Source organism: Nematocida ausubeli, assembly GCF_000738915.1.
Source record: "Nematocida ausubeli strain ERTm6 chromosome Unknown supercont2.5, whole genome shotgun sequence".
NCBI classification, from domain to species: domain Eukaryota; kingdom Fungi; phylum Microsporidia; genus Nematocida; species Nematocida ausubeli.
Window position 1 is genome coordinate 656,051 of NW_026515638.1, and position 26,346 is coordinate 682,396.

General features: G+C 43.2%; 14 protein-coding genes and 1 non-coding gene across 15 annotated transcripts; 3 read left to right on the forward strand and 12 right to left on the reverse strand.

The window, feature by feature from the left end:
- Positions 1–553: 553 nt before the first annotated feature.
- NESG_02345 (uncharacterized protein) lies at positions 554–2,527 on the reverse strand (the record flags this gene model as incomplete). The annotated part of the gene is made up of 1 exon (XM_053049950.1): positions 554–2,527. The coding sequence occupies one exon, from the start codon at positions 2,525–2,527 to the stop codon at positions 554–556; it is 1,974 nt and encodes a 657-aa protein (XP_052904121.1).
- A 2,548-nt stretch (positions 2,528–5,075) lies between these two features.
- NESG_02346 (uncharacterized protein) lies at positions 5,076–6,155 on the reverse strand (the record flags this gene model as incomplete). The annotated part of the gene is made up of 1 exon (XM_053049951.1): positions 5,076–6,155. The coding sequence occupies one exon, from the start codon at positions 6,153–6,155 to the stop codon at positions 5,076–5,078; it is 1,080 nt and encodes a 359-aa protein (XP_052904122.1).
- Positions 6,156–6,181: 26 nt separating this feature from the next.
- NESG_02347 (uncharacterized protein) lies at positions 6,182–7,696 on the forward strand (the record flags this gene model as incomplete). The annotated part of the gene is made up of 1 exon (XM_053049952.1): positions 6,182–7,696. The coding sequence occupies one exon, from the start codon at positions 6,182–6,184 to the stop codon at positions 7,694–7,696; it is 1,515 nt and encodes a 504-aa protein (XP_052904123.1).
- A 563-nt stretch (positions 7,697–8,259) lies between these two features.
- On the reverse strand, positions 8,260–8,724 carry NESG_02348 (uncharacterized protein; the record flags this gene model as incomplete). The annotated part of the gene is made up of 1 exon (XM_053049953.1): positions 8,260–8,724. The coding sequence occupies one exon, from the start codon at positions 8,722–8,724 to the stop codon at positions 8,260–8,262; it is 465 nt and encodes a 154-aa protein (XP_052904124.1).
- A 456-nt stretch (positions 8,725–9,180) lies between these two features.
- NESG_02349 (uncharacterized protein) lies at positions 9,181–11,316 on the reverse strand (the record flags this gene model as incomplete). Its single annotated transcript, XM_053049954.1, has 1 exon — positions 9,181–11,316. The coding sequence occupies one exon, from the start codon at positions 11,314–11,316 to the stop codon at positions 9,181–9,183; it is 2,136 nt and encodes a 711-aa protein (XP_052904125.1).
- A 244-nt stretch (positions 11,317–11,560) lies between these two features.
- NESG_02350 (uncharacterized protein) lies at positions 11,561–11,752 on the reverse strand (the record flags this gene model as incomplete). The annotated part of the gene is made up of 1 exon (XM_053049955.1): positions 11,561–11,752. The coding sequence occupies one exon, from the start codon at positions 11,750–11,752 to the stop codon at positions 11,561–11,563; it is 192 nt and encodes a 63-aa protein (XP_052904126.1).
- A 17-nt stretch (positions 11,753–11,769) lies between these two features.
- Positions 11,770–11,841, reverse strand: NESG_02351. Its single transcript has one exon. It is a non-coding gene; the product is annotated as a tRNA-Thr (tRNA).
- Positions 11,842–11,923: 82 nt separating this feature from the next.
- NESG_02352 (uncharacterized protein) lies at positions 11,924–14,737 on the forward strand (the record flags this gene model as incomplete). Its single annotated transcript, XM_053049956.1, has 1 exon — positions 11,924–14,737. The coding sequence occupies one exon, from the start codon at positions 11,924–11,926 to the stop codon at positions 14,735–14,737; it is 2,814 nt and encodes a 937-aa protein (XP_052904127.1).
- Positions 14,738–14,869: 132 nt separating this feature from the next.
- NESG_02353 (uncharacterized protein) lies at positions 14,870–15,082 on the reverse strand (the record flags this gene model as incomplete). Its single annotated transcript, XM_053049957.1, has 1 exon — positions 14,870–15,082. The coding sequence occupies one exon, from the start codon at positions 15,080–15,082 to the stop codon at positions 14,870–14,872; it is 213 nt and encodes a 70-aa protein (XP_052904128.1).
- Positions 15,083–15,259: 177 nt separating this feature from the next.
- NESG_02354 (uncharacterized protein) lies at positions 15,260–16,174 on the reverse strand (the record flags this gene model as incomplete). The annotated part of the gene is made up of 1 exon (XM_053049958.1): positions 15,260–16,174. One exon carries the CDS (start codon positions 16,172–16,174, stop codon positions 15,260–15,262), a length of 915 nt encoding a protein of 304 aa, XP_052904129.1.
- Positions 16,175–16,954: 780 nt separating this feature from the next.
- Positions 16,955–18,616, reverse strand: NESG_02355 (uncharacterized protein; the record flags this gene model as incomplete). The annotated part of the gene is made up of 1 exon (XM_053049959.1): positions 16,955–18,616. The coding sequence occupies one exon, from the start codon at positions 18,614–18,616 to the stop codon at positions 16,955–16,957; it is 1,662 nt and encodes a 553-aa protein (XP_052904130.1).
- Positions 18,617–19,054: 438 nt separating this feature from the next.
- On the reverse strand, positions 19,055–20,305 carry NESG_02356 (uncharacterized protein; the record flags this gene model as incomplete). Its single annotated transcript, XM_053049960.1, has 1 exon — positions 19,055–20,305. The coding sequence occupies one exon, from the start codon at positions 20,303–20,305 to the stop codon at positions 19,055–19,057; it is 1,251 nt and encodes a 416-aa protein (XP_052904131.1).
- Positions 20,306–20,561: 256 nt separating this feature from the next.
- NESG_02357 (uncharacterized protein) lies at positions 20,562–21,314 on the reverse strand (the record flags this gene model as incomplete). Its single annotated transcript, XM_053049961.1, has 1 exon — positions 20,562–21,314. The coding sequence occupies one exon, from the start codon at positions 21,312–21,314 to the stop codon at positions 20,562–20,564; it is 753 nt and encodes a 250-aa protein (XP_052904132.1).
- A 33-nt stretch (positions 21,315–21,347) lies between these two features.
- On the forward strand, positions 21,348–21,830 carry NESG_02358 (uncharacterized protein; the record flags this gene model as incomplete). The annotated part of the gene is made up of 1 exon (XM_053049962.1): positions 21,348–21,830. The coding sequence occupies one exon, from the start codon at positions 21,348–21,350 to the stop codon at positions 21,828–21,830; it is 483 nt and encodes a 160-aa protein (XP_052904133.1).
- Positions 21,831–21,899: 69 nt separating this feature from the next.
- Positions 21,900–26,346, reverse strand: NESG_02359 (uncharacterized protein; the record flags this gene model as incomplete). Its single annotated transcript, XM_053049963.1, has 1 exon — positions 21,900–26,346. A coding segment is annotated over one exon (4,447 nt), but the record flags the coding sequence as incomplete, so codon positions are not given.

A 26,346-nucleotide genomic window follows, 5' to 3' on the forward strand; every position in this document is an offset into this window, starting at 1 on the left:
ACAAAATAAAATTTGCACACTTTAATTCGCATGCGAATTCTTCTTTGCCTTGGGCGCCATGGGCACTTTGCAAGAGCGCTTTTTGCCAGGCAGCTGCTGAAGAGCAGTCTTTAATGAATGCATCTGCAGTGTATAGTATATTTGGGGACAGACTTGCTTCTTTATAAAAAGAGAAGTAATAAATGATTAAGATGAAAAATAGTTATGCATCTCAGCAGGTTTATTGTAAGCAAAGAAATTATAAAGTAATTTTTGGTTTTCTGTGTCCTATGGACGTGAAACCTCCCTGAGTCCAAAATGGAAGGACATTGTTTTCCCAAGAATTTGGCTAGTAGCCAATAAGACATGAGGGGTTCTGTTTGTTTATAGGCCAATGTATATTTGTGTATCGCGAAGATATAGTAGCTTATTATTGATTTGTTGTGGTTCACACTCTAATCAAAATACAGCCCACGAAACTATATAGCCGATAATAAATAATATGACGAATAGGAAAACCATGTCTAATATTTCAGAGAAAACTCAGATGTAATGCAAAAATGGACGCCCATTATTAATGAATAGTATTTAGATCAAAGTCAATGGAGTATAGATCTACTGCATTAGAGCTTTTCACTGCAAATATAGCTTTAAATTGTTTCATGGATGGGATGAATACAGCCATTAGTCTCATTTTGGACTTGTTTGGGGTGCCACCTGGTGTGAAAATTACCTCTGCTTTAAATACTTCAGAAAGTGCAGAACCATCTAAATCTTTTAGGGTTGCGCATAGATTCTGGTTTCTATCTATACTTTTTATCAGTTTTACAACTGTATCTTGTAAATGCAAACCCACAGTGGTTTCACGGATATCATTTATGTTTTCAGATATCTCCACTGTTGTACTGAAAAAGTCAGTTTCAGTTTCTGTGCCAATGACTGTATATGCTGCCGTTGTGCTGCTAGATGCAACACTAGTGAGTATGGCTGCGGCTGTGCTGCTGGATGGTGCACTAGTAGTGAGTGAGGCTGCAGTTGAAGTGGCAGCTGCAGTAGCATTATTTATAAAGTCTTCGCATAGCTTATATGTTTCTTCATCTGTTAACCCATGGATAGGAGCCCCACTGCCTGCTTTGATAAGACCAATTGCTGCGCCCACTAAAAATGCAGTAGCGCCTATTGCAAAAATAGCACCTGTTACCTTTATGCCTATCCCTGACAAGGCAGTTTTTACTAAAAAGCTAGCATCCAGTCTACCAACTATATTACGCAAAAAGCCCATCTTGTTGGCTGGTATACCACTCAATCCTTTCATCCTGCTAAAGGCGTTATTATTAAGTCTGCCCTGAGAATTTTTTCCTGTTGTTTTAAACCCGGAAAGCTTTCTTTTAGACCCAAGTGCATCTCGAATATCAGGGATATCTTCATTAATTCTCACATCCCCATTCTTATTTCCATTTATATCTCTATTTTTATTTGACCTTGGTCTATATTTATCTGCAATATTCTTAAATATGCCGCCGTCCAATACAAGAACCTTTTTTTTACTTTTTTTAGTCTTCTTACTACTCTTATTGTCTATAGGATGGTTTGGCACCTTAGGATAATTTAAATCCCCAGGCTTCGGGATATCTTTTAATCCCTGCTTCTTATTTGAAGGGACTTTGCTATTCTCAGAGGGTTTATTTGAATTGCTAATGTCAGGTGCTTCTAAATTTATACCTACTGATGGCTTTGATTTTCCAGCTGGTACTTTTGGCTGATTTGGTTTATCACGGCTAGGCTCAAGAGCTGCACTAGGCTTATTACGACTAGGCTCGGCACCCGCACTAGGTCTGTCACCACTAGGCTCAAGAGCTGCACTAGGTCTGTTTCGACTAGGCTCGGCAGGCGCACTAGGTCTTTCACCAATAGGCTCAAGAGGTGCACTGGGCTGCTTAGGTATATGCTCTATTACCTTATTCACTTGCTTTGGGTTAAGTATTTCATTTTTATTTGATGGAACTTTACTCATCTGATTCTTTGGTACACTGTTTGCTACATTAGACGCGTCGACTATACCTTGAATATTAGAAGGATTATTCGAACCTTTGTTTAAATCAGGCATACCCTGCGTATTACCAGCTCCTTTGCTTGATCCACCAGCTGGAGCGCGTTTTCCTTTAATTAAATCTGACAATAAAGAAAGAAGCTTCATTAGAAGATCCCAAATAGAATCTTTTGCAACAAGTAGAACAAAAATTAGTATGAGAGTAATTGTTAAAATAGCAACCAATTTAAAATGTGTTTTTGGGCGCTCATGTGAAACGTGCTTTACAGTCTCTGAGCTATTTGAAGATGCCTGAACACAGTCTGTAGAGTTCTTATTTCGATGGTCCAAAAGGGTATTTGTTTCTACTGCACTTGTCTCACGCTGACCAGAAGTTTCCTGCCGAGGATTAATAAGGTTAATCGACTCGTCACTGCTATCTTCTTCCTTTACTGCTGCTGTCACAGCTAGTACTATTAAAATGCAACAAATCGCATTTATCCATAGCCTTTCTTTCATTAAAGTTCACTTTATTACTCTATATATATCTGCCCTGAACAGATCAAGATGATATAACCCTTAATTTTCTAGAAAGACTCCCTAGTAAAAGTGTTTTGGATATATTTTCTAAATAAACTGCTAAATATTAGAGATATACACCAATACTGACCTATGTACCCTTTATATCTATCTGTTCATATTTATCTACTCCTAGCTGTATGTATTATTTAACCTGAATTGCAGTAATCTTTCTGCTAGTATATTCTAATAAAAGCTATTTCTTCTAGAAAGAATAATTCTAAAAGAATTTATTTCATTTTGGGTTATTCAGACTATATGAGAAAAGTGCTATATAAGGGGATGTCTATATAAAGGGTTCTTGTGATCATGGGAGGCTATAATTTACGCCATTTTTTCCTAGCCGGTGCACTGACTTCTGCAGTCAAAAATACAGAAGTGTTATGGCCCCCGTAGGAATAGCCTGAATATTGTTGAATTTTCTTTTCTTGATCAATAAAGTCGTATAGGTATCCTCTCTGACAGGATCTTATTCAATAAAAATACCTTTCATTAAAAAACTGGTGCACTGATTTCTTTAGAGAAGCATATATAAAATATGTACATCTTCAAATGGATATATCCACTTGCATGTTAACCACTGCATATTATCAAAAAATACTTTGGAATTTTACTGTGCATTAGCACTGTTTTATTCTGCTGTATAGTATCCCTGCGCAGACATAAATAAAGTTCATGTTTAAGCAATGAGGAAGTAACAAGATTTCTCTTATGGAGAAAGTAAAGTATGCCTTCTATCAACACAACTTGTTTTGTAAGCAGCTAATTCCAGTCATATTAAACTCAAATTCATTAAATACACAGCAAATACATCTGTTCCTTTTGTTATCTGAATGATTTTATGCAAACTCTCATGTATACGATATTTTGCTAGATTGCTAGTTTATACAGACTGCAAGGACTACTAAAATTATAACTCTAAAAATATAGTCTGAACCAAGGATCAGCACTCTCCAAAAACTTCCATATAGATCATTTATTTTCTTATAATGGTTTCTGAGGTCTACGTAATACATTCATCAGGCACACACTATTACATGCAGTGCCTTCTGTCATTTCTTTAAACCTTTTATTCTTTCTTTAAAAGAGTTTATCTAGAGCCTCTAGGAGACACGTTATTTCTTCGAGCAGATATTCTCTCTGGCTTATATGGAGAATTTTCATAACTTCTTCCACGTTCTCTTCCACCACTGCCATTTGAATTATTTCCTGTTTGGTTCTGCTGTTTTCTGGGGGGCAATTTGCCACACATCACTACTGAAGCAAGGAAAATGCTGCAGCATATAAATAAGAGACAAAGCTTATTTTTTCCTTTTGAAGTACTATACTTGCTCATACTAGTTTAGATATATGCACTTCTTTACCTCTATTTATAGATTTTGTATGATCTACTACTGACCAATGCATGTTATAATATTGACTTATTTGTATCCCCGCATACAAGATCTAAGTGATCGAATCCATCCATTATTAGAAATTAGAGGGCTCATAATCTGATTGGTTTAGCTATGATCTAGAAGCAGAAGACGCTTCACTTAGAACTATTTAAGTAAATAGAAAATCACCTATAGACCTAGGCTCTTTTCATATTGATCCGTAGATAAATTTCTAATGACAGCTGCACAGTCATAATGAAAACCAGCCAATTATTTGTCCATAGGGAAATAAAATGTCAAAAGTCAAAGCAGCCAAAGACGACTTGCGTGTAAACAATTAGAGCCCCTTTTAGTGTGCTAGCCTACAGTGAAAGACCTGGGAAAATATTAACGTGCATTAATCTATATTGCTGATCTGGGAAAAGGAACACCCATAAGACAGAAAAAGAATATTTAGTAAGCAGTATAAATAATAAAAGTGAATTTTACTATACTGGTTGCTTATTATATCTAGTAGAATGTGTATGTTTTACATACTGCTTTTATTTAGAGTTGTATGTGAAAGGGGGGCAGCTATGCTCCAAATATATTCTTTGGCTTGCTTTCTGTGATAAGCTTTAATTTATTTTTATATCTACATGATATTCTCTTTTCATATATTTCTATCTTTTTTTGGCTTTTATATTTATTATTTTACAGCAGGTTGCAGGTATATAAGTGTATAGAGTTTATAATTTTAAATATTTATTTTCTTAGCATTAGCTGCTTTTTAGAAATTATTCACTGAAGAGAAATTAAAATGTGCATTATTTATTAAAAGCAACAGATTGACGGCTGAACATAGAAGTGCACTGGGCTGTATTTAATAGACCTATTTAAGGATATTTTGACTATGGCGCAGAAACCCATCTAAATATGTTTAAAGTAGGATTTTACTGCACAAGGTCTGTTAAAACACGGTAATTTGTAGACTATAAAGGGTTGTTTATTTAATTACTTGCTTAAAGCAGTGGAAATAATAAACACATCACTGCTTGGGTACAAGTTATATGCTCACATGCGGACAAAAACCATCCTATGGTTTCATAAGTCAGGAGATCCATAGAACTACTTCAATCAAATTTGCCTGCATTCAGCTCTCTAAGAAGGTCATCGTATGTGTCTGCTTGGGTACTAGGAGTGTCTTGTGCCTGGGACTCTCTGTTTTCTGTCTGGGGAAATAAAAACTGTAGATCTATTGTGTATATTTTGAAATTGCGATCGAATATGGCAAGCATGTCTTTGTGCTCGCCCATAAACTCAATAGCAAATATTCCATTGTCCTTTGTTATTTCTAGAGACTCTATAATATTTCTGCATTTTGCATCTATAACATATATAGAGGTTGGTGTGCTGCATATATAAAAGGACGCGCCCATGCATGCATATAAGAGCAGCCCAGTTAGTTTTTCCCCTGCCACCTTCAAAACCTTTTTGATAGTGCAGTGCTTCTGCTCACTGCTATTTTCTAGCTCCATGATCCAGCCTCCAATAGTTCCTACAAGCGAGGTTTCTTCCTCTGCTATGCATGTGATGGACTCAGTGTGACTTTCATTTCGAAGAAATTCTGCCTTTCCACATGCGGATAACCTGTCTCCATCCACTCTAGCATAGTGAATGGCATATCCAGCTGTAACAGTAATATCTTCGTCTGTGCATTTAATGTCAAAGGGCCATGTTCCAATGTGCATGCTTGATATTCCGCCCTCTTGCACCATATACATCTGCGTGGTATCGCAGACAAGAAGGCCGTGGGGAGTTGGAAGGATGTGCTTTATTGGGTATGCACCAGGGGACACTTTTATTTTTACTCCTGCAATATAGACATTTCCATCCCAGTCTCCTATTATATAGTCCTTAATAGAAAAGTTCTGAAAAGAAGCAGGGTTCTCTTGGAAGGAGCTGCCTGCAGAAGAATCTACAAGAGCATGCACTCTGTCGACAAGATCCAGTGGGATGTGCGCAATAAAAGAGACAGGAGGCTCTATCTTAAACACAGCACGAGGAGAAGTGCCTTTCAGCAGATAGATATTTCCTAGAAATCCGCCATAGAGCTTTCTGTCCGTGGATATGCATGTTAGCTTCTCTGAGTGCTTTATTTCAGACACTTTGATGGACACATGGGTCAACGGGCTCTTTCTGTAGAAATACATTTGACAAAAAATTCTTTTCAGTTAATATGAAGGAGCAAGGAAGCAGAGCAGAAGAAGTGAAAAAGCGAGTAGGCGTTGTTATACAGTCGATCCGATCCACGATGGGAACTAGCTTGGGGCCAAAGGGAATGGACAAAATGATAACGCAGGGAGCAAGCACAACAATAACAAATGACGGAAGCACAATCCTGAAAATGATGAAAATGAAGCACCCCATTGCGCAGCTAATATGTAACATATCGCATTCGCAGGATGAGCAGAGTGGAGACGGAACAACCAGCGTCACACTGCTTCTGTGCTCTTTGGTGGAGCAGGCCCTTGACCTTGCGTCCAGAAAGGTGCATCCTGTGGTTATTGCAGAGGCCATGGAGGTGGCAAAGAATCTGTGCAAAGACGTGCTTATTAAAAATGCGTCTAGAATTGAGGGAAGCATAAATGTGCGGGACTGCATTCGGATTGCTCTGAACTCAAAGATAGTAAATGCATACATCGACAAAATAACAGAGGTGACAATGAAGGTGATAGAGCACAGCACAGACAAAGAGAAGCAGGACCTTAACCTAAGCAAGGTACGGAGAGTAAAGATAAAGGGAAACATGGAGGAGACTGAAATGGTTGCTGGGATCGTTCTATCTGCGCCTTTGAAGAGGAAAACAAAGTTTGTGCCGCGAAAAATGAAAATGGCAATTTTCCAGTGCACGATTGGGCAGTCAAAGCCATCGATCGATGCGAAGGTAACAATCAACAACTATGAAGCAATGGAGCAGGTGATAAGAGAGGAAAAGGCACATGTGCTCTCTCTGTGCAAGCACATAAAGGACAAGGGAATTGATCTTATAATACTGCAAAAAAGCATCATTCGGGAGTCTCTGTCTGAGCTGGGCCTGCACTTCCTTGAGAGAATGGGGATTATGATAGTTGACGACGTGGAGAGAAAGGAGATTGAGCTTTGCGTTGAGCAAATGGGGCTCACACCAGTTGTAGATATCACCGAGATCAAAGACAGTATGATAGGGGAGTACCATGTAGAGGAGCTGGAGGGGCACATTAAGATATCAGCAGGAGCTGGTGTGTGCACAGTTGTGCTGCGGGGAACAGACGACGTTATCTTGGAGGAGGTTGACAGAAGCTTCAACGATGCAATTAATGTGGGGAGGCTTGCAGTGAAAAGGCCGCTGATGACATATGGAGGAGGAGTGCCAGAGCTTCTGTGCTACACAGAGATGGCAAAGTACAACGGATCGTCTAACCCAAAGATAAACTACTGCGTCAGAGAGATAGCAAAGGGTCTTCTTGTCATACCAGAGATGCTTGCCGTCAACGCAGGTGCCGACTCCATAGCAACCGTGGAAAGTCTGATTAAGCTGCACAGCCAGGGCAAGCACATGTATGGGGTTTCAATAAAAGCTGTTGGAGAGGAAGACATGAAAAAAGAAAATGTGGTGCAGCCTGTAGATGTGTCTATTTCTGGAATATCCGGAGCCTTTGATGGAGCATCCACCATCATCCGAATTGATGACTTCATACCAGCTGCTAAGTAAGAGGCATTCCGTATATGGGGTATTATTAATAAATTCAGAGTTTGAAAACAGCTGTGCAGTAAAATATATTTTAAGACCGCCCCGATCTAGTTGAACAGGTTCATTTCCAGAAAGAAAGTGCCCTTCCATGCAGATGCAGAATTCACAGGACAGCCTTCTTAAATAAGTGCCAATTAAGCCAGAGAATTCTGCATGATTTATAAGCAAAGCTAGAGAAAACATGAGCGCGCACAAATAACCAAGAATGTGGCAAGAAGTGATGCATGAATACAGGCATATGCATTGCTAAGAAATAATTGTGCAAATTCCAAGCCTCTGCTTTTTTGCATAATTTCTGGATTGGCTAGCAAGATGCAGTGTTTAGGTGTGGTTCTGTAGATGAAAGCGCATTACATTGCTTTAAAGTTACGCAGGACCTAGAAAAACAATGCATGCACATTATATTTTGCTACACGCATTCTATAGTGTATTAAAAATGAAGATTCTTTAATTTAAATATTTATTAACTGATTTTATACAAGTTTATCGATAATAATATTTAGACTTCTAAAATATTAAATTTCCTATGAGTTAATAGCAGCATCCTCTTTCTTTTCAGAGCTTTTCCCGGCAGCAACATCATCTTTCTTTTCAGAGCTTCCTACGGCAACATCATCTTTCTTTGCACTGATTTCCCCTGCAGCAGCATCCTCTTTCTTTTCAGAGGTTTCCCCGGTAGCAACATCCTCTTTCTTTGCAGCTACACTGGCCTGTGTATCTACAGAACCCGCAGATGACACAGAAGAATTATCAACTGCCACAGATGACCCAGATGCCACAGATGACCCAACTGCCACAGCAGAATTATCAACTGACTCAAATGACTCAGATACCTCAGATACCTCAGATGACTCAGATGACCCAGATACCTCAACTGACTCAGATGACATAGATACCGCAGATTCCCCACATGCATACACCTGACTGCTGTATATAAAGAGAATTGCTGCTATGAAAAATGTTATTATTATTGTTTGTCTTCTTGCCATGTATTTAGAAATTGTTCTGCTATTTATTCTTTTGCAGTTTTTTTAGAACACAGCCTACGGTACAAGCAGCACCAACCAAAAATATTCTAAAATAATCAGGATTTTCAACAAATGCATAGATGGGTCTATATAGTGCATCTGTCCTGGAATAAAAACAATTGGATAATTGCAAAAAGACAGTGCAGTTTCAGTGTGCTAACAAAGCTTTTTTCTTTGAGGCTGCATAAAAATGATGTGGTCCAAGCATACACCGGTTGCATCCAATGCAAACCCGAATAGACTAAATATTCGCTAGGTCTTTACATACAGTGCCAATTGATGGCTATCCAGATATGAATATCGTATAATTGTGCTGTATATGAAAATTGGGTGCTGCAATAGCATAGTACAGAGTCTACTTAAAAAGTCAGAGTAATTTGTGTAATAAAGATTTATTAGTGAGCAAACGAATAATAATTATGTAAAAATAGTGAGTTTGTCCCCATTCAAAGACCACGCACCGATATCTACCTGCTGGCGGATGCACTCATCTATCTCGGCCATGTCAAAGCGGCTGGCTTCTTTGTAAATGCAATCCAGCTCGATTACCTTATAGGATTCATTATTACCGCCTTCCATTTTCATGATTATATCGTATATACTGAGCGAATCGCACCCCAAAAGGCGAAGAACCTCCTCAACATCCTGTATAGTGACCGTTTTTCTTCTGTGTGCCTTTGCAAGCGCCTGCGAAAAACGAAGCACTGACAAAACGCGCCTTGCTGTGCCCGGAAGCCCCTTCCCAAGCATTTTTGCATCCTTTGCTCTTTCAAGCGAGTATGCAGAGACGATTCTTTCCTGCACGCCTTCTCCTAAGGAAGGCTCAATGACCTTGCACTTGTTTATCTCAGCGGCCAGCTTCTCAATTGGGAGAACGCCTGTAATTGCGCCTTTTCTTTTGTGCACTCCAAGAATATGCTTGCATATCTCAACATCGCCCTTTCCAGCTATGTCTTGAATGACCTTCACTGCGTCAAACCTGGAGATAAGAGCACTTGGAAGCCCTGCGTTCCAGGCAATGCCCTTCTTCTCAACATACCGCCCCTTAATGGGGTTAGCAGCTGCAAGAACTGAGCATCTTGCGTTGAGTGTTGTGTTTATACCAGCCTTGGATATGCTTATTCTATGCTGCTCCATTGCTTCGTGCACGCAGGATCTGTCGCTTTCGTGCATTTTGTCGAACTCATCAATGCAGCAGATACCGCCATCGCTCATGACCAAAGCACCACCTTCAAGAATGTGCTCTCCTGTCTCCGAGTCTCGCGACACGCATGCTGTCAAACCTGCCCCACTTGCTCCCTTTCCCGTTGTAAATATGCCTCTGGGCGAGAGCCTGCATACTGCCTTCAAAAGCTGACTTTTTGCCACACCAGGGTCTCCGACCAAAAGGACGTTAATTTCTCCTCTTATTCTTAGCCCGCCTTCAGTGCAGGTGTCTCCTCCAATGAGCATCAGAAGAAGCAGCTTTTTTATGTCCTCCATTCCTGATATCTCAGGTGCTATTGAGGAGGCCATCAGGTCAACCATGCCCGGGGAGTTTTCTTCCTCTTCAGGAGCTATCTCCTGCTGCTCGCTCACCGGGGAAACAGCTTCTTCTCCGGATGCTCTGTTTTCATCTGTGTTTTCGCTTGTAGGCCGGGCTGCGCGCACTGATGCTTTTTTGATCGGGCGCACATATGATCCAAGTATGTACGTGTCACTCAGCAGGCCCATGCGCATCTTCTGGATTCCTTCGTTTGGCTTTGGAAGGAACACTCCAGAAACAAGCACCTCAGTGCCAGGAACTGCTGTTCGAACAAGCTCGTCGTACACCTCCACTGTAAGAGACCGGGGAACTCGCCCTGGCTCAACCTCAGCAGAGAGTTCCTGCACCCGAAAGACCTGCTTTGAGCGGAACTTTGATGGCCGCGTCTGCAGGTGCAGTGTTCCCTTTGTTCTTCCAGCTCTGCATTTTTCAGACTGGCACTCTGACAGCGGGAGGAAGGTCTCGCCCTCCACCTCCTGAAACACCTCAGAGGTGCATGAGTCGCACATGAAAACCGCCACAGAAATAGATGGGTGCACGTCCGACGCCTTGCTTATTATTCCCCGAATGCAGACAAGAGACCCAATCACGTCTGGTGTCACATCGTTGAAAGAGAGCAGGTCTGTTCGGTATATGTTCACGCTGTAGTAGCGAAGAATGCTTTTAGTAAGCACCTCAAAGACAGACTTGTTTGGGTATCTCTCCATCACCCGGGCCTTTCGATGCTCAAAAAAAAGATCCTCCTTTGGCATCTCTATCTCCTCTGCCCTCAGCATCTCATCCACAATTTCATACACAATCTCTCTGTATCTGGCGGTGTTGTTTAGCACATCCGCATACAGGTCAGTGTTTCCGTCCTCAAGGATGTCAGACACATTGATGCTGATTGCCTTTGTTTTCGAAAGTGCTTTTATCTGCGCCATGTACTTTAGCGTTCCAGAGCTCTCAAATGTGAAAAGAAATCTCCGCATTGTGTCTTTACTCACAGCATAGTCTTTCTCAATCCTGTACTGCCGTAGGTCTTCCATTAGAAAAAATAAAATATGCAGATTTAACCAGAGCGCAAGAAAAGGCAGAAATGCGCAGTTGCAGGCCAGGGCATGCTTTCTGCAGACAGATGCACAGGACTGCCATTTTTAGCTTCTGTATTAAGGCATGCTGTACTTAATGCTCTGCATAGAATAGATACCCTGCATAGAATAAGAAAGTATTGGAATGATGTGCTTGTTTAGCCCCATATAAGAAAGTGTATACAAGAAAACAAAGAAAGATTTACTTCGGCTTGACAATGTAGAGCGCATCTATTTTGTGAAGAACCCCGCCTACAAGAACACCTGCGTCTGGGGTTACTCCAAGCTCAATGTGGTACGAGGTGCCATCGACAGTGAACTCTGTGCCAATTGACGCATTTTTGGGGAGGCTTGCGACAGTGAGGTTTTTTGGAAGCTGAAAAAGAATTTGCATGGGGAAAGAAGAAAAAAAGGCTCTTAGCAGATTCGAACCACTGACCTTTGCTTTACGAGAGCAACGCTCTACCCCTGAGCTAAAGAGCCTACATTGATGCTAGATGCGTAGGCAACATGTTGGGAGGCCCCCGGGGTCTGTATAAATGAAAAGCAAAATAGTAAAAATCAAATGCATGGAGGAAAGAGCTGTGCAGGGTGTGAAGAGTGTGAGAGAAAAAAAGAGAGCAAAAAGATAAGCATAAGTGATGCGTTTCTGTCAAAGGCAAGATACACAAAAAGGCCGACGTACTACACAAATATAAGTATAGATAGGGCGAGTGAGATCGGCAAACAGCATGCATCGCCATCTTCTTTTTCTGAAGCGCGGCAGTTCAGCTCCTCTCCGTTGGTTGGGGCGGAGCTAGGCAGCAAGCGCGTGCGTGATGGGTTCTTTGTGCCTAAGAGTGGGCCTCTGTTCTCCTCTGAGGGGGATTCTCCCAGAAAAATTCAAAAAATAGAAAGTCTTTCGTATGGACTATCTGGATTGGCGCCACTGTCCATGGCCCGGGAGGCGCCCAGCCAGCCTGTGCACTCCAAGAAAGTGATTCCGGTTCCGCTGGGGAATGCGTTTTCTTTCAATGGCACAGCGCAGGGAGATCTATGGGATATTGACATCACAAAAAGAGTGGGGGATATGCAGCCAGGCGGACTGCAGAGTGCCGGAGGAGAGGGTGATTTTTTAAAAGCGACATATCCAGACTATGCGGAAAGAGAGAGTCCGCGCAGAAGCGAGCAGGGTTTTGCAGCGCACGAGCAGGAGATTGCGCCCATCCGGGTTATGGGCCAGGGCCTTTCACATGGAGCGGATTTATCTAGCTATGCAGAGGAGTCTCCTTTGGCAAGTGTGCGCATGTATGGGGCGGGGATGGGAGGAAGAGAGCCGCAGCAGAAAAGAAGCCCGTCAGCCACACTACTCAACGGACAGGGCGGCATGTTCGCAAATGGGCTGGCTCTCCATGGAGGCATCGGCTCTTTTCCAGCGCCAGACTCGCTCAGCTATCTATCTGCAAATACTTCTGCAAGCAGCTGCAGTATGGGGGTGGGCAGTGAGGACTCAGTCGGAGGCTTTCGCATGCGCACAGGTCTCGGCGTGCACAAGGCCGCGGGCACCTCCTTCTCTGGGGAGTCTCTACATGGAAGCGCAACGCGCACTGCATACAACCCTCTTCAAAGCACAGTCTATCACAGCGCGCAGACATCACAGCTTAAGCACGCGGTAATTCTATCCACAGCAATTCTTCCTTTAATTGACTTTACGCTTGACCCCATGAAGCAGCACGCAAAGCTGAACAAAGTGCTTGGGCTTCCAAGGCTGCTGCCGCACAACTTTGTCCTGACAAAAAACATCATGGACCTTGTCTTTTCCAGCGGAGGGCTGCAGGCAGTGGACGAGAAAAATCTCTGGGAGGACATTGTAAAGGAGCTGGGTCAGAAGGCAGAGGACACGCACAAGCTTCGGATGTACTATGTCATTGTGTGCTACCCGTACGAGCAGGTTGTTCACATTGCAAATGCAGCAGGAGATGCCCCAAGTACCATAATTGCAGTGTATATTGAGCCAAAAAAGGCTGATATACTTCCTGAGATTATTAACATACTTGAGCAGAAGAAAAGAAGAACGGAAGCAAAGTGCAAAGCATCTGCCAAGATTGTTGAAACAAGCGGTATTTTGGAGGTCTCTGTGGTGCTCAATGAAATGTATGTAAATGGGGTGCGGACAAACCAGGAGCTGATCGAGGCCATGGCGCACTTAAAAGGAGCCACGTGCACATCTGTCTCTATGAGAAGTGTTTTCTCCTGCTTAGAGGTGGCTCTTATTGAAAAGCAGCTTCGGACAATTATGACCCACTGGATTTCTAAGAGAGTGGAGGAGGTGTCATCCAAGGAGATCCCAGAAATAGAAAAAAAAGTCATTCGATCGTACGAGGCTATTCTTGCTGACACTGTGGAGCGCTGCATTACGCAGATGAAAGGCCAAAAAGGTCTTTCTGGTGAAGAGGAGGGAAGTGGGCATGCTGAGGATGTGCACAGCATATTAAAAGTCGAGGAGACGGTAAAGAGCAAAATAATCTGTTTGGAAAACTGCAAAGCACACACCAGTGCGTATGCATATCCATCTATCGACATGCAGGACAGCTACGCTGTGCGAAGGGGTGCTTGTGTATCACACCCGCACTGTGCGGTGCACCAGAACATCTTCTGTCCATGCGGAAAAACCCGAATAAAATTTGATGCGTTCGCAGACATATACTACAGCGCGCTTCTCTTTCTGGGGAAGTCCAGCACTCTGCACGTGTCAGAAGGCACTGCTCCTCTTCTTGCAGTGTTGCTAGAAACGCTTCCACTGGAGATGCTCTCGTTCAAGTACAAATATGTCTACAAAGCCATGCTGACGCTCTGGAATGTCCTAAAAGAGGACAAAGCAAGAGGTGTTCTTGCAGACCCGGGCGCAGGCGCCCGTTTATTGCAGCCTGGATTTGCCAAAATATCAAAAAAAGTAGCTAAGCTTCTAAGCTCTCCCATTCTTTCCAAGCCTGACATCATGTCCGTGATATCAAACGGCCAGCTGGAGATTATCCTTAAAATAGCAAATATGCCTGGTGGCCATCATATACTATCGCAGACGCGGATGCAGAGATTGTCTGAGATATGGAGATATCTTCTCTCCCTTGTGTGCAGCGGGTTCTTTATAGATGAGAACGCGCATCTTCTGAATACTGCTCTTGTTTCTCTAGACGGTCTTTCTGTGTATCTGCAAAAACACTTGGCTGGCTCAGACGAACTGCAGGCTGTGCTTAATCGCATGGATCTGGACTGTGGGGCATGGGTACTAGATGTGCTGGAAAAAGATGTTTTTGCAGACTCTGTGTACATGCTGTGTAACTTTCTATTTTCCAAGACGCATACCCTGAATGTGGCATGTCCAGAGCATGTACTATTATAACAATAAAATATTAGCCTTTTAATCGAGGGGTGTTCAAATTCAAATGCCTTTATTATATGAAACAGCAGCGCACTCCAGCAGAGCCGCTGCATCTCTTGCTGGGTTCTGCGCCTGGGCCACTGCGTGCAGCAGTCAATATGGAAGCTCACTTCCCTTTATCCAGCAGACTATAAAATATGTAGAAATAAAGCCTATTATAAAAGAGCACACAAATGCTTTTATGGATACAAGCCCTTCTGAGTTGTTTTGCTTTAAGAGAACATTTCTTTTCTCATATATCTTTCTACGCACTGGCTTCTTCAGCACTGTTTGCATAAAGATCTTTGCCAAAGTCTCATTCTGCATTTTTGGCACAAAATTCAAATTACTGAAATGCCAGGAGAAAAATAGCTAAAGAGCATGCAGCGCCTGGAATCTCTGAGAATAGCCAATAATATCTGTCTTCACATATCTGCACCTGCAGAGAAGGCTGAGCAGGAGGTCTCGAGTAGATGGATAGGCAAACGACTCTTTTCCAGCACACTAGACGCTTGTTGCATTATAGGCCCAGCACATCTGCCCATATTCTATTTCCTCTTCAGATATAAAGTCGCTATACGTTTTCGGATCAAGAACGCCCATGGCTATGGCTGCTGCACAGCCAACTTCATTGCGCACGCCAGCGTTTAGAAGTACAGCAAAATCACGGATCTCTTGCCTGGAAGGTATGCTGGTGCTAGCTAGTGTGCAGTTTTTGTCAACATATCGGAAAACGGGGCTTACAACCTGCTTGAGAAATATATCAGTAACATTACGCATTGCTGACATTATCCAGCCATTCGGGTTTTCAGTGTATACGCCTGCTGTCTCTGAGCACACAGGTCGGAGCAGGTCCTCGCCCACTGTGTTGCTGTAGTCTATTATGTTGTACCCCATGATCTTCAGAAGCTCAAACCTCATATTGTTCTCTGTATAGCATGTCATTGCGCCACTCAGTATATATTTGTTGCACTCCCTCAGCGCTAGTATGTGCCTTGTGTTCATCACATGCACGAACATGCCTAAGACTATCAGAAATGATAAGACATATGTTGTCACTATAATCATTACGAGGTATGTCTTGCTTGATCTTATAGTGTAAAATATATCTTTGATTCTGTCTTTAAGTTTAGTGCAGAAGGTGCACAAACTCTCACATTTCTTAGATCTATTTAATCCCTGCCCTTTACTTGAGCCTGATGGCGAGTTGACAATATATGTCGTCTTTCCCCACAGTGAGCGATAAGTTCTATCTTTCATAGACCTCGCTAGGAACTTTCCATAGTCCATATCACTTTGCGTGCATAGGCTGTAGCAGAGGCTTACAAGCACACACATCGAAACAAATACGCACATCTTCATCTTTTCTGCAAACTGCATGGCTCTATATCTACTTATAAATCCATCATAAGCTGTCATTTTATATTTTATTTTCTTTTAATTAGCGCTGTCTAGAAAGTACCAGATTCTTTATAGCATTCTGTGTGATTAGCACACATCACCCGAATATAACTCAAAAAGTTGATCCGTTTATTTATTTGAAACAATTTTACTGTATTAGGTGAGTGTCTGTGCATGCAGTCACCTTGCATCCGTAATCAAATTGATTCTCTCCATATTCTATGCGCAATAGCTGCAGATTTCTTCTTTTCTGCAAAGTATATTCAGATGGCGGGCCAAATTAAATTCTTTCCTGCTAGTGACTTAAAATAATACTCTAAATGATCATCCTTTACTCTATGACAGCTCTAATAAAAAATTATGGCATGCATCTGGCTGTCAAAAAATCGCCATAAAACACCTCTATGCTGCAGGCCAGTCTATACTTTTAATTATGTGGATCTTTTTAGAAAACATTACATAAAACATGCACTGGCTGTACTAATGATCATTTTTGTGTAGATGCGTTGCCTCTTCCTAACACACACTGCTGTTAAAACAACTCTTTTGTCTGGGTGTAGTGCGTCTCTAGAGCATCTAAACTGGGCTTCTACTTTACAAAAGAAAAGCTCATACTTTATAGTTTGCAGAAGGCCTATTCTTATATATATGCAAGTCAGATGGCAACCCAGCTTAAAATATATTTGATTTATGCAGCTTGGTTTATATACCAAAATCACGCAAAGAGCTTTAATAAATAGTAAATTTATAATATATGTCCATGTAAACCAGCTTAACATTTATTCCATGCATCCCTCTTTAAATCCAGTGCTGCCCTGTTATTTTGTAGAGAACCCTCTTGTATGCTATCAGCTCAAGAAGATGCTTCCTGTCTGGAAGGTCAATTAGATGCATAAACTTGTTAAAGAGGAACATCTCCTCAGAAAAGGCTGTCTGTGCCTGCTGTATGCACTCCTCCTTGGACAGGATTCCCCGCGTGTGCATGTTCAGCAGGAAGTACATATACTCCTCCAGGTGCTCTTCTGGCTTTTCTCGCTCCTCCTGCTTTCCGTAAAGCACGCCGCTTGAGGAGCTTCGGATTCTTCGGATGCGGTTTACCTCGTCTGGAATACTGCTCAGGTAGTACCCTGCTAAAAAGAGATACACCTCCTTCTCCAGCACGTTCTCCATGCGGCCCAGAATGCCTTTGATTGCTTCAGTGTACTTCTCTGGGAGCGGGTGCTTGCTGTAGATGGCCCTCAGGGTGGAGGACTGGCTGTACTGGAACCCAAGCTTTATGTGGTTGGGCGTCAGAATGTCCAGCTCAAGAAGCAGCGTGATCGCGTGGTGCACGCACTCTCTGTCCCGAATGCACGCGGAGATCTCTTCGCATCCTTCTGGGCTGCCGATCAGGGAGAGAATGTACAGCTTTTGTATCTTCTCTCTCTGCGTGTCCTCGTGCGTGATTATGAACGGGTCTGTCTCCAGCTTAATTGTGTGCTTCTGCAGAAGGAGAAGAATTGACTCAAGTGCGTCTGTCTTGTGCCGGGTTCCTATGTAGCTTATGAGGCTGTTTGCAATCTTCTCTACCATTGCAAGAGAGAGCGCGCCTTTGTTTATGATTGCAAGCTCTCGGAGCGCGCACAGCGGAAGAAACTCCAGCACCTGCGCAGCCACCTCCACTGCATCAGACGACGGGTGGATGCGCAGCAGCCGGCACAGCTGAGAGAAAAGAAGCGCAAAGTTTCCGGCTGCCTCCTCTATGCTCTGTCTATGCGCGCACAGTGTTCGAAAGCAGGCAGACACGTCCTCGCTGCTAAAGGTATACGGCTTGGCCTCTTCTATTGCAACAATTGCGGATATGGCTGCGCTCAGAACCACTGGGCTCTTTTCCTGCAGACACTGCTTAATCCGCTCCAGCTTTGTCTCGCCAAACACCCTGACCAGCGTGGGTGCTGCAAGAAGAGCTGACTTTTTGACAATGTCGGACTCTGAGGAGTATCTTTTTTCTATTTCGTGTGTGAAGTGGTTCAGAAACTCTGCGTCTGCTATCTTTGAGATAAAGTCGATTGCCAGCGCAGCGCGCAGTGCCGGAGACGGGCCGGTGCCCTCGTGCCCCGAGTTCATCTCCTGCATAAGCGAGTTTACTGCAAGGATCAGAAGAGACGAGTCACTTCGCACAGAGCGCAGGATGAAGGAGTATGCGAGACACTTTATTTCTATCGCAGAGTGCCCTATCATGCTCAGAATCTGCGGGAACACGTGCGCCTTTTCCTTGTGTGAGAGGCCCTTCATGGATATCAGGTGGAAGGCCTCCTGGAGCTTGCTCTTCTCCTCTGAGGCAAGAAGCTCTTTGACCTGCTCAAACACGCTTTTCAGTCTTGCTGTTGAGTTTGCAACTAGTGCGCTTTTCATGGTGTACATGCCTTTGTTTATTTCCCTCCATATGTATGTCTTTTTGTTTGTTTGCTGTTGTCGCATGGTTCTTTCCTTTCTTCCTGCAATGTGTTGTCTTAAAGCAGGCTGTTTGCTGCTGCTCAAACCCTCCCTTTCATAGCCGATTTTTTATGTGCATCTTTTGCATTTTCCTGTTCCTTCGTCTTTTTTTGATGTTTTTGTACTCTTCAGTATATTGTATGTAGACATAAAAATATATTTTATTTCTGCAGAGGTTTAGAAATTTAAAAAAATAGACATAACAAAAGGCTGTCACAAACAAATATAATACTACACTAAGAACACTGAAATAAAGAAAATATTACACCGACACAAGAAGATATTTTGTTGAACTTAATTCGGGTTATATGTACTATTGCTCTTGCCCTATAGAGATACTTTGTAAATATTATAGTAGTTTTATGGCCAACCCATTAAATATAACGGCATGCATAGAAAGCTCATTTATTAAATAGATCCTCTTTACAATATAGACTCCGTGGAGGAGGATCTGAAAAGATTGTATGCTGTGAATACGCTTGTTAAAACTCCAAAGAAACTTATTCCTTTTCGAACAATACTCATGTTTCTCTTAGGAAGGGCGACAGGCTTGGCTACCATCTTCTTAAATAAGTTAATTCTTGCTTTAATGTATTCCTTAGCTGATTCTGGCAAATCATGGCAAGTTTTAAAGAATGCATTCATTCTAGAGTCAATGGTTTTTTCTCTATACTTAAATCCTGTTGGATTTTTAATAAAAGCTAAAGAAATAGAAGAGCTGTTATTCTGGGCCACCAAGGCTTCATAGTCGATGTATTTCTCTGCATCCTTTGTAATTTCGCGAATGGCATTAAGCACGCAAAGTACTAAAGAGTCCGAGCGGGAAAGCTCAAAAAGAAGCTGCTTCTCGTAATCTGTTAGCAAAAAAGACCTTATGTTGTTTTTTTCAGTATACTGATCCAAGATAACCCGAAGTCTAATGAGTATATCTATTGCATAGTCTATGTTGTACACTCCGTCTGGTCTCTTCTCAAAAAGATCTAAATCTTGGACTTTGCACCCGTTCTCGTCCAAGTATGCTAAAAAATAAAATAGACTCTCTATTAGTGCGTCGTGTGTGCACGGGTTTGTGAACGTATTTTCATTTATAACTCTGAATGCATACAAAAGATAGCTGTCAGTTTTTAGCTCAGAATGCAATAGTATATATGTGTACCAACTGTTGATATTATTTTGTGCAAGCTGTATGGCGTTTTGCAAACCATCATTGCATAGCGTATTTATTAAAGTGATAATAAAATCTCTCTGATTGCGGGCGCTATCTTTTGTTTGCAGGATTGGTAGATCAAGGGTTTTTAGGTAATTTACTATATTTGCCTCTATAATTCGCCTTGTTATGGTTTTAAAAACCTCCTGATTATGGGGAGAGATACTTGAATCCATTTCTATATCTAAACTTCTAGTCACTGTATTTAAAATGAAAGGAAGTGCATCTATTCTCTTTGTAAAAAGAAGATCATTATCAGCACTAAATATTTTATCTGCTAGTGCAACAGCTGTTATTGGGTCAAGTTTTACTTTCATGTATACATTGCCCTGGAAAACCTCTCCTTGTGGCTTTTCAAATATAGCAGGAAGTGTATAGTCATGAACATCTGCAGTTTCAAGAATTAATTCTTCTCTGTTACAAACAGCCGCTGCTTGGTTAACAGACTTTTCTTCCTTAGGAAACATCATAAAAAATTTTAAAATCTAACGAAATTTAAACGATACTTTCTCTTACTATGTATAAAAGTACAGCACGTAGTAAAAGATCCAGGAAAACTTTTGATTTAGGCTTCTCTCTTTTTGGATGTGATTTTTATTCAAAAGTGTATCTAATATGCATTTCAGCATAGCAAAAAGTAAAGAAAAACCTCCTGAACTACTAAAAAAATGAAACGAAAGCAGTGTACCGCGTGCACGAAATAAACAAAAGTTCCCGTTGCTTCTACTTAGTCTCTTTTTTCTTCTGCGCATTGAACTCATTCTTCATCTTCCGCAGCAGACACACTCTCTCAACAGGAGTCTTTCCCTTAAAACCCTCAATTTCTGAGACAAGTTCTGTGTTGATGTAGAAGTTATGCTTTTTCTCTTCCTCTACAGTTAAAAATATTCTTTCCAGAGAAATGCAGGCTGGGTCTGGGACAAGCGTTCTTCGGAATTGCAGGTTACTCTCTCGGTACTCATGTCCGTAGTACACCGCCGTTGCAGGAGGAAGGGCTGCAAGTCGGGAAAGAGCAGCATACATCATCTCTCCCGTGCCCTCTGTGAAAAGTCCGCACCCCAGGTAGAACAGAGTGTCCCCCACAAAGACTGCTTTTTGCTCGCGCTTTGTGACATCGTGCACAACATACGCAAAGCTATCCTGGGTGTGGCACGGAACGTGCATGCACTCGATCTGCAGAGAGCCCACTTGAATAATATCCCCGTCTTTGCATGTCTTTGTGCAGTATGCCTTCTCAGAGCCTGCATATATTTCAGCCTGCGGAAACCTTCTTTTTATTTCCTTGTTCCCAGACGAGTGGTCCTCGTGGTGGTGCGTGGTGAGAGACACAACTGTAGCCTCTAGTGCAGAATGCCTTTTTGCAGCCTCCTCTATTTTCATTGGATCCACTGGGTCGACAAAGATAAGCTCACTCTGCGGACCAACCACCACGTACATTAGGTTGGTTTCTCTTGCACCAATGGGAACTATCAGCATAACACTGCAAAAGTTTTCTGCTTTCATTACAGAATGAATCACAGAGTTATTGAGATAAAGCAGCTGAGGGGAGAGTGTCGTGTTGTTGAGGTGGAGCCAGACCACGCAGTGTACATTGCAGATATATCTGAGTCGCAGGTGGTTATTAAAGGAAAGTGCATGAAAGTGGTTGCGATTGATGTGCAGAAGAGCATGATAGCAGTTCATTCAGTTGCTGTCACAGTGGAGGTCGCCCGGGCAAAGGCGTCGCTGTTTGTTCTGGGCGCGTGCCCGATGGCAGTGCTTGAGCAGTGCGTTGAGTGCCGCATAGGCGTGGTGGGAAAGAAAGCGGAGATGCGGCTGCGGAGATGTGCGTCTCTTTCACTCGTGCGCCTAGAGGGTGTAAACATGGAAAAGGAGACTCCCGAGTCGCTGGATGAGATGTGCCGGAGCAAGAAAGAGGAGCACCTTCCAGACGAGATGCAGATTCTTTTGGAGGAGGGTGCTGTGAAGAGCAGTATAGTAAAAAATGGATAAATATATAAATAAAGAAAGAACAGAATCTTTATAGTAGGGAGGGCTGTTTATGCCCAATCAGAGAGGAATTTAGAAGATGTTTCCTTCATTAGCAGTCCTATTTATCTGTGGTAGTTTTTTAAATTTCAGCGGGTTGTTGAAGATTTTCTTACGGCGATTGGGCTTTCTGGCCTTTTGCAATGCAGGATCCTCTATAGCAGATGCTTCTGAAGAGTTCTGTGCGGTAGAATTAACATATGGAGAGACATCTTTTGCAGGAGTGGATGGAGTAGTAGTGGGAGTTTTTGCAAAAGTAGTGGTAGGTTCAGCAGTAGTAGGTTCACTAGGAGTAGTTGTCTCACTAGAAGTAGTTGTCTCAGTGGGTGTGGTAGGATCACTAGAGGTGATAGCAGGTTCACTGAAGGCAATATTAGTTTCACTAGAAGTAGTTGTCTCTGTGGGTGTGGTAGGTTCTGTAAAAGCAATATTAGGCTCAGTAGGAGTGATATTAGTCTCTGTGAGTGGGGCAGAATCACCAGAAATATTAGGCTCAGTAGGAATGGTTGTCTCTGTAGAGATGTTAGTTTCAGTAGGGGCAGTAGGATTACTAGAAATAGTTGTTTCTGTGGGGGTAGTAGGTTCATTAGAGATGATTGTTTCTGTAGGAGTAGTTGTCTCAGTAAGGATGGCAGGTTCACTAGAGACAATATTCAGCTCAGTAGGAATATTAGTCTCTGTGGGTAGGATAGAATCTGTAGAATCAATATTAGTCTCTGTATGAATGACAGATTCACTAGAAATAGTTGTCTCAGTAGGAGTAGTGGGTTCATTAGAGATAGTTTTTTCTGTAAAGACAATATTAGTCTCAGTAGGAATATTTGTCTCTGTGGGTATGGTAGGATCTGTAGAAGCAATATTAGGCTCAGTAGGAATATTTGTCTCAGTAAGTGTGGTAGGATCTGTAGAAATGATGGCAGATTCACTGGAAATAGTTGTCTCTATAGAAATATTAGGCTCAGTAGGGGTGGTAGGTTCTGTAGAGACAATATTAGTATTAATAGGAATATCTGTATCACTAGAGACAATATTAGTCTCAGTAGGGGTGGTGTGTTCTGTAGAAGTGATGGCAGGTTCGCTAGAAATAGTTGTCTCTGTAGGAGTGATATTAGTCTCAGTGGGAGTGTCTAGACTAGAGGCAAAAGAACTCTTACTGGTGGCTGGTGTCTCGCTAGAAGACTTCTCTTCAGAAATAAGCGCTTCTGTGCGTGGGCTGTTTATCTCTGGCAGTTCTTCTATAGGAGGTGTTTTTTCTATATGCGCTGGATTATCAGAGACAGTGGGACCTTCACTTATAAGAGTCTCTTTAGAGGGGCTTGTGTTTGCTTCAGGCTCTTTTCCACGCGAATCAGAAGGTTCGTTGTGTACTTCAGGCATATTCGAGGCCTCTGTCTTGTTTTCGGGTAGGTCATCAAGAGAAGTGGCTGCTGTGCCAGGAATAGACGGTTCCTGAGGCGGTGGAGTGGGAGTTTCTTCTGCAGTAATTGTCTGCTGTGGGACAGGTGTGCTGGTGTCTATCTGTTCTTCATCTTTTTGGCCGACTGTGCCTGGCTGATATTCTGTGGTCGTGTGTTCTTCAGTGGGGTATTCGCTGAAGACAGATGAAGCACCGCTTCCTTCTGCTCCTGCATGGTCCTGCAGACACTGCTGCAGATCCTTCTCTGCACGCACATTTCTCGCAATCGCCCTGCTTTCTGCCTCTTCCAAGGAAGCAGCGGAGGCCCCGATCATGTCAAGTGTCTGGCTGGCTGTTTTGTATTTCTTGCTGTGCTCAGGGCCATTTGGAGTAATACTGGCACCACTGGCTGTGCTTGTTCTTGTCAGTCCTTCTCTGATCTGGGTAAGGGTTTCATCCAGCTGTGCGCGTATATTAACTGTCTCAGACACTATTTTTTGTATGGCCTTGTCCTTGCTGTCCAGGTCTGCCTCATTTGCTATTCCTGTCTCTTCAATCTCTGCCAGAATATGCTTTATTTCGCTGCTAAGATCCTGCAGTGTCTGTGCATACTGATCTTCCATGGACACCTGCTCACATATTCCTTCCTGCACCAAGGGCCAGTAACTGCAGTGATTTGCTGCATCTTCGTGAAGACGCGCAGCTTCTTCAGAGTACTCAAAGCACTTGCTCTGGGCTGTGCCGTTTGAAGACGCAGATGCATTTGGGTGCAAAGCCTGGTCTACGCTCTTGCACACAGAAGAAAGCACAGTCTGTGCAAGGGAGAGCGAGGACACGCCTGCATCTGAGAGCATGTTTACCTGACACGCACTTTCAAAAGCAACTGTCTGGTTCAGATGCGCATCCACCTTGCGCGTGCTCTGTCCGATGTGCTCCAGTGCCTCGCTAGCCTGGGATGCAGCCACTTCGACTGCTGCCTTCTCCTGCACCAGCATGGCTCTGAGCGGCTCTATACTTTTTTTTGAGTCGCAGCCTTTTTCATCTGGAGAGCCTTTCAGAAGACCTGTGTTTCCTGCGCCAAACCCAGTTTCCTCAAGAAGAGCGTCTATTTTGGCTTGCATATTCCTTCTGCTGCCAAGATGCACGCTTTGTTTCTCTTCATACTCCTCTATAGCTGTTTTAGTCTGTGCTATCTGCTTGAGGATCGCCTGGGTGTCTCTGTTCAGAGCAGACACGTCTTTCTGAAGGGAGCTAATGTGGGTGTGCGCCTCTGCAGTAGTATTCCTTTCCTGGGATATGCGGCTCTCAATTGTAGAATATGTAGATGATAGCTTGGTTGTTTCGTCCTTTAGAGCGCGCAGTGTGTCTTTGAGAGATTCTATCTCTGCAGAGGCGTCTTTTTCTTTCTGTCTGCTGCTATGTATGCGGTCTGCAACTTTTCTCTGTGCAGATGGCTGCAGCAGAAAGTTGTTGGCTGGGTGCAGAGTACTTTGCGCATCTAGCTCTGCTGCGTGCGACAGCTGTATGTCTCCTGCTGCAAGGCTTTTTCTTAGCCAGGCTGCAGCATTGGCCCTAGCTGCATCGGGCATATTGTTAATTGCGCTAATTACTTTGCTGTCAAAGGATTGCATCATGTCTTGCTCCCATGTTCGAGGCGGTGGCGTAGGATCTATCCTTGCAGAAGGTGCTTCTGTGGTCTGCGGAGCCTGCTCTCGCCTGCTTCCACCAGTATTCGCGTGGGATCTGCTGCTGGAGGGGTGCTGGTTCTCGCTGTGCACAGATCCTCGGTGGGAAGAAGGCGTATGTGCAGTGTGTGGTTTGTTTTGCAATGGCTGTCCTCTTTCCTGGTGTATTGGCTGTCCTCTTGCTCGGTGTATTGAATGCTCTCTTTTCTGGTGTATATACTGGTCAAATGGACACTTGGTGTCTTTTACGCGCATTCTCTGCTTCGCATTAGCTCTATTGTTAATCGTATTAATATACTGCATAATTCCATTCGACACGTTATCAACAAACTCTATCTCGCTGGCCATCACTGCCATCCCGCTCTTTAAAAAGCCCTGTGCTGCAGGCATATATCTCTTATCTGTTGGGCCTTTTGCAGACAGCAGACTCTCAATGTTTTCTGCCTCTTTTTGAAGATTGCGTTCGAACTCCTGCACTAGGCCGTAGTATCGCTGCACTGCTCTCTGCAATTCCTTCTTTATGCCGTGAACCTGTGTGTGAAGGGCCCTGTCTGCCCGAAACTCTTCTATTTTGGATGTGAGGAGAGAGAACGTTTCGTTAATCTCCCACTCTGCACCTTCTATACTGAAAGAAATGCCTTTTTGAAGCTGGCCGCTGTTTCTTTTGTATATTCCTATCATATCCATCATGTGGACTAACAGAGCCTGCACTTGGTGCGCGCCATTGCTCACCAGATGCTTAAACAGATGCAAGTCCTTTGCCAGTGCGTCCCTTCTGGGGCGTGTAGCATGTATGTGCTCAGAACACTCTTCACCTGGCGCTCTGTTTCTGCCTAACCCAGGGCTGCAGTTGTTCTGTGTCATTTCCAGCACTGCTGCATCGACTTGCTCTACCCACGCCATGAAGTTTTGGATCTCGAGCAGCCTGTATGTCTGCAGAGCTTTGAGCATGTCGTAGAAAGCCACCACGCGGCGCGGGGACACAAACTGTAAGTTTTCTTGGAGATGCTGCTGCATGCTCTCATACTCCTCCATCATCAGATGGGTGAACGCATTTGCATCTCCGTAGCACAGGCTGAGCTTGTCTACAAATACACTCTCTTCTGCAGCTCTTGCCCCCCGGGTGTCTCCTACTTGGCTGCACGTGTTTGCCACTAGTCCGTCTGCAATTTCCTTCTGTTCATTGGACCCTAGTGCTGCAGAGCTCATCAGGGCTCGCGCAAGTGGCAGCTCCCCGGGTCTTTCTACTTGCTTATATTTTATGCTGTGTGTCTGCCCAGCACTGCTTCCCGTCACAGGATCTGCTGAATCAACCAGAAGAAACAGCTTGTCGGGAAGATCCCTGCGCATCGCGATCCTACTGCTAAACATAAAATAAGGCGTGTCTGCTACTTCTCTG